This window comes from Octopus sinensis, unplaced genomic scaffold, assembly GCF_006345805.1.
Source record: "Octopus sinensis unplaced genomic scaffold, ASM634580v1 Contig16829, whole genome shotgun sequence".
NCBI lineage: Eukaryota > Metazoa > Mollusca > Cephalopoda > Octopoda > Octopodidae > Octopus > Octopus sinensis.
Genome location: NW_021834608.1, coordinates 25,785 through 31,749, shown reverse-complemented (window position 1 = coordinate 31,749; position 5,965 = coordinate 25,785). Strand labels below are relative to the sequence as shown.

Genomic DNA, 5,965 nt, shown 5'->3' with positions numbered 1-5,965 from the left:
ATATCCATAATTACATACCTCCATTGCGTCCTGTAGAAGTAATTGTAGGAAGGGATAATAATGTTCCTGTCATCTTTAAATCATCAGCCAATTCTTTTTGAGTAATTCTTAATTTTGTACCGACTATTCTTTTCATTAATGAGCAAGAACGTTGAGTTATTCCGATCTTGGTTGATTAATGACAGTTCTTTTTGTTTCCATCGGGTAATAATATTCCAAACAGTACTTTTTGGTAATATCAGCAATTTAGAAATTTTTTCATAATTTGTGCCTCTTTGGTAGGTCATTACAACTCATTGTTTTAGATCCAAAGAATGCTCTTCTCTTGTCGACATGATAATTTTAATAATGAGTGAAAAATAAATTGTATTTAAAAGAATCATAATCTATTAATCATTTTATTGAAATTACGGTAATCAATCATTTTAAAGAAAAAAGAAGCTACAAATAGATAGTCATTCATATCTTATTGCAGAAAAAATTCATATTCTTTTAAGTCCCATCATTTTTCTACATAAAATTTGGCATTTTTTAATTAAAGTGAGTTTCAATGATATTTATTTTGAATTCATAGTAATCATTATAAAAACACGTCAAATTAAATATGACTTATCTGGCCCCACTGTATATATACACAGAGTCTATTAACTCTAAAAATCATCGAGGAATATTCTCAAAAAAATTCATCACTACATATCCTCCCTTTCGCAGACGTTTTGTTCAAACTTTATTTAATTTGTTGTGACCCCCAGTTTTTTAAACTTTATCTCACAAGAACTCAGAACTGTCAAAAATATAACTTGTTAAACATTAAGTCCGTCGACAATTCCCTTGTCAAAGTCAATGTCTTTTTCATCAATATCAGTCCTTAGATTTATTAGCGGCCAGTACAGTAATAATTACTTTTTTTCTAAAAACGTCTAAAGGTGGTGATAATACTATTTGATAGCATTTGTACACAATATGTTCATGTTAAAAAATATTAACAAACTGGTAATGTTTTTACCAAAAAATGCTACGATACTTAAATAGTTGAATATGTCGAATAAATAAATCAAGTTGATACAAAGTTTCTAAAACATAAATTGGATAGCTTTGAGAAGTTTTGGTTGAATCCCTTTGGACAAGACGGAGGGGTGCAACATATATGTTGGCAATAGTAGTCTTTCCGAATTTAGTATTCAAGGTAATTCCAGATATTTCGCTGTCGTGAATTGTCGCCTTGAGGTCATCCGTGGAGTCCGTATAGTGCAAACCGTTTTTGATAATGAACAGAAGGCCCCCGCCAAGTCGGTCTAGCCGGTCCAAACGGATACAGTTATATCCCGGGAATGAGGGAGTAATAGAGGAAAGTGTTAATCTGGTTTCTTGCGAGGCAGCTACATCGATGTTGTGTTTTTGAGGTATGTCATAATTCAAGAACTTTCCCTCTTATTCCATTGATGTTCAGTTGGAGTATGATTAAATAGGGTCCTGGATTCTCCTCAACATCGCCTAAAAGCAGAATGCTCAAGCCTTTTGTCCAAAGAGCTAATCAAGATTCTTACTCAATTGATACAAGGAAATACAAATCATAACTAACAGCATCGAATCTCTCAGATGGCCGAGGAGGGATTTCTCGACTCCAACGAATGGCTGAACGAATTTTCTTCAGTGAAAAAGGGGGGAAGGACATGATCGTCCCCCTAACCAACTACGTTAGAACAATCCCCCATACTATTCCAGTTGTTCACCCGAGGGACATTTGAAGATAGCTCACACGTCCTTATTGATATCGGAACAGGCTATTTTGTAGAAATGGTTGAGTGTGTGGCCTCAATATTAGACTATTTCCAAGGCACAGGAACATTTGTTCGCAAGATTAAATATATCCAGGATAAGACCACACACCTTCGATCTGCCCTATCAGAAAAAATTTAATTTGAGGTCTTCCATAATGCAGTCTCTTTCTGCCTCTCGCTCCTAAAAACTATTCTAACTCCTAATGTTTCTTATTTCATAATTTGCTGTTAAACTGAGTAAACTCACCTTTTTTCGCACTACAAACTTATCGAGGAGTCTACGGAAATTGGCCTCTTCACTCTCACTTACATTTCTAAAATCGTCAGAAGGGACTAGTTTTGTGAAGGTGGACCAATAATCTTAATATAAAACTTGATTTTAGGCTCCGTCCCACTCGCTTTAAGAGTGGGAGTCAGCGAGTGGTCGAAATAAAATGTTATCATTTGCGATGAACTTTTGGGAATACGCTATGATGGTGCAGTACAATTTACAGCTTTACGGTCGGGATATGGATTGTCGAACCCAGTGGTGAGGTCACGCACATTCTTGACTTGGAATTTACCACAAAAAAGTGTGGGTACTACCAAAATAAAAATAAATGGTCGTACTGTGGCAGGCCATCATAATTGCGGAGACGGTCAAATACTCGGAGGGTATTTGAGGGGAGGGGGACACTAAGTAGGAATTGCGGGTGAGGTGTCTCCCATATTTCATGTAGAGACGTTCGAGGAGAGTACTCAGGAATGGATTCTTCTGGTGAGCTGTGAGGTATCCGGTCAGTTGGGCGATGAGGACTGCTGCACTGATTCCGTCCTTATCCGGAATGTTGGGGTTGCACATATATCCAATGGCTTCCTCATAAGCGAACAGAACTGAGTTGTTTTTTCTGCTCAGTTCATTGCAGGTGTTGCCTATCCATTTGAAACCCGTCAATGTCTCCTGAGCATTCCTAACATCCCCATACTTGAAAAATGAAGCCTTCAGCCTCGGCCATCGTCCTTATAAATTTAGAACTCACTGCAGAGGTCACCATGCACGTCTTCTGGACTTTGGAATAACAGGAAGGAATACTGTCGCAGTACGTCACCTGCCCCCAATCCTCTCGGCCAACTTGATTGAAAGTTCCTACGGATTTTCAAACAGTATGGACCAAGCACGACTCCTCCTCGGGATTGGGGCATTTGACTGTGCCAAAGTCAGGGTCGACATCGCACTGAGTAGGTCACCACCATACTGTACACTATCGTGGGGACGGACAGCCACGTATTTCTGCATATTTGTCAATTTAACTTGTAAAAATTAAGTTTGTTCAATTCGTTGAGATATCCACTCAATGCTGTACTGAGGACTGAATTGTCGTCATTTATGGAAGAGGTGTCCCACGCTGATTCGGACGGCACATGATTTGAGGAGATCTCCTTCAAAACTTGGTCCTCGACTTCATCTGGGGCCTACCCGTGAAGACCAGACTTGTCTACCTGTGCCCCGTATTCCCAATATAACTTGAAGCCGTTGTCTTGTTTGGGGTTGTGTGAGGCAGTGATCATCACACCACAACAACATTTCAAGTGCCGTACCCCGAAAGCCACGAGAGGAGTGGGGACACACTCACTGTACAGGAAAACAGTCACATGTGCGTTTCGTAAGACATTGACCACCAGGTGAGCATATCTACTCAGTCCGGCAATGTCGGGACCTTCTACTGTTGTGTCGGCCGTCAAACCCGACCACCACTTTTCTTCGCACTTCTTCTTTGAAGGTCGACTTGAGTGTGTTTGATAGAGCCTTGCGTGTATAGTCAACCTGAGCAATTTGGATAATGGTGAGCTCATTGAGATACCCAAATCCGCACTGCATTCTTGCTCTGATTCCTTTATGGTGAGGCAGTGCACACAACCCGCTGTTCCGAATGAGAGACCTTCAATATTTCGAAATGACCATTCAACAGGAGGTCCTTTACTTGAGCAGATGATTCCTCGTTCTAACTGTAACTCCCTTATACTAACCCTGTCCCACGATAACCATTTACTAATCGCCTCGCCGAGGGATACGTCACTTCGTATGTACAGTCCTACTCGTCACTTTCTTTGTAATCACCTCAGTTTGGGCAGAACATATAAACTCGGAACACCCGATTTTACCCATTACCCTACTTGGTTTAACTATTTCAATAAACTATTAAGTTAATCTAATAATGTAATCAATTTACACTTTTCATCACAAGTTGACAGTCCCCGTGTCCTTTACGCAACTGGTTGTTGAGAGTGCACGGCATCAACTTTGTTCAAAGTGGACAGATTATAGTCAGTGCCTCTCGATTTCACTTTTATCATTTGCCACAACAAAGCAGAAAGCTATAAATAAGACCACAGTTATATAAAGGGTGGTCTACGTTAAGTTTTAATCGTCGCTGCAACCCGGATGATTTACACCCCTCGACAAAAAATTTGGTTATTTAATCTTTCCTGCTTTTTTTCATTTAAAAACGAATAAATTCATACTTTAAGAAGGGGGACCTCCTACCTTCCCCTGATCACATTACCGATGAAGAATCTCCATTATGCAAAACCCGTCCAGATCCAAATGAAGTGCGGTGAGCTACGGTAGAGGCTGGCTGACAAATGGGAACTGGACATATCAGAATTCCCACCTCTCTTTGGAGACGGATGGCTGTAATGAAGATTTGGAGGCTAATGTTGATCGGCACAAGCAATCCCTTCGTTCCTTGCTCCTTCATTTGATTAGTTAGTTGTGACTGTTTGTGCTGGGCTTGCCATGTTGTGCAAGCTTGGGGGTTATAAATAAATAAATAAAGGATCTAAAGTTTAGATCTTCTAAAATAATATTTATTTTGTATTTATAATTAAAATAGATTTAAATTTACATATTAATCTCACAATAACCAAATTTTATGCCAATGAAAGTCGTTGTTTTTTCCGAATTTCTTAGACAAAATTTCAAAATTTAAATAATTAAATTAATTTTTATCAATTTTATCAGATTTTAAAATATATCTGAAGAAAAAATTAAATCATTCTTTGTATGAATGAAGTAAGTTGAAGATTCACCAATATTTATGTCGAGGGGTGTATCTTGTATGGATAAATTTAATTCGTTTATTACTCAAAATTTAATTCGTTTATTACGAGGCATTCTCTCAGACGTCCGGATTACGGACAAATCAAATCTTACGATTCTCGGTGCCCCCATGGGGCCTTCTGCCCTCGAATGCTCACTCGCTGGAAAAATTTCCCACTTATCCAAAATGATCGACAAGCTTAAAGTCATCGAGCCTCATCTGGCTTTTTTCCTCCTCCGAAACCACTTCTCCGTCCCTAAGATCCTTTACACCCTAAGATGTGCACCCTGCTTTCAAAGAGGCGACCTTCTTTCCGACCTTGACAATATCCTCAGGCTCGGTACGAGCTCTCTTTGCAATCTGGCTTTCGACGATCCAGGCTGGACTCAGGCATCCCTGCCTGTGCGCTGGGGTGGTCTTGGCTTGAGATCCTATTCCGATCTTGCCCTCCCGGCATTCCTATCCGCTCATCACGCTTCTCGTACTCTCTCAGACATCGTTCTTAGAAACCTCCCCGAACGGAAATTGTCTGAAGTTTACTCTGCAGCCCGTGGTCGGTGGGAGGCTCGGTTTGGTTCGAAGCTGCCCAACTCTCAATCTGTACAGCGCCAATGGGACGAAATCTCTTGTCAGGTAATCTTCGAAGGCCTGCTTCCTGTCTCCAATCAACACCGTGTCGCTTGCCTCCGTGCAGGTCGCTGTGAAAGCAGCGGTGTCTGGTTAAAGGCTCTCCCTCTCCCTTCCATCGGGAACCTGTTGGACAAGGAATGCCTAAGAATTGCAATCTCCCTCCGTGTCGGGCTGAAAATCTGCCAGTCGCACAAATGCCGTTGTGGGGGAACTGTTGACGAGTACGGTTTGCATCCCCTCGCTTGCCGGCGGAGTGCCGGTCGTGCCCCCCGTCACAGTGAACTCAACTCAGTCGTACAGAGAGCCCTCGCCTCAGCAGGCATCCCGTCTATCCTTGAACCTGTTGGATTGGATAGAGGGGATGGCAAACGCCCTGACGGCATGTCCACCTTCTTCTACGAGCAGGGGAAATCCCTTATTTGGGATTCTACCTGCTCGGACACGTTCTCGCTGGGAAATCTCGCGCTGTCCGCC

At 41.3% G+C, this 5,965-nt stretch overlaps 1 protein-coding gene across 1 annotated transcript; it reads right to left on the bottom strand.

Annotated features, from left to right (window-relative positions):
* Nucleotides 1-2,114: 2,114 nt before the first annotated feature.
* On the bottom strand, nucleotides 2,115-3,614 carry LOC115230936 (phosphoglucomutase-2-like). Its single transcript, XM_029801040.1, has 3 exons — nucleotides 3,261-3,614; nucleotides 2,458-2,721; nucleotides 2,115-2,249 (listed from the first exon to the last, which is right to left on the bottom strand). The coding sequence occupies exons 1-3, from the start codon at nucleotides 3,612-3,614 to the stop codon at nucleotides 2,115-2,117; spliced, it is 753 nt and encodes a 250-aa protein (XP_029656900.1).
* Nucleotides 3,615-5,965: the final 2,351 nt, after the last annotated feature.

What these genes read in the sequence shown, in the direction of transcription:
- LOC115230936 (XM_029801040.1), bottom strand. Translation starts at nt 3,614, where the DNA reads ATGAGCTCACCATTATCCAAATTGCTCAGGTTGACTATACACGCAAGG. An exon ending in ATTGGGAATACGGGGCACAG is followed by an intron (nt 2,722 to 3,260) that starts GTAGACAAGTCT and finishes AGGAATGCTCAG; the next exon opens with GAGACATTGACGGGTTTCAA. An exon ending in TCACCCGCAATTCCTACTTA is followed by an intron (nt 2,250 to 2,457) that starts GTGTCCCCCTCC and finishes GCACCATCATAG; the next exon opens with CGTATTCCCAAAAGTTCATC.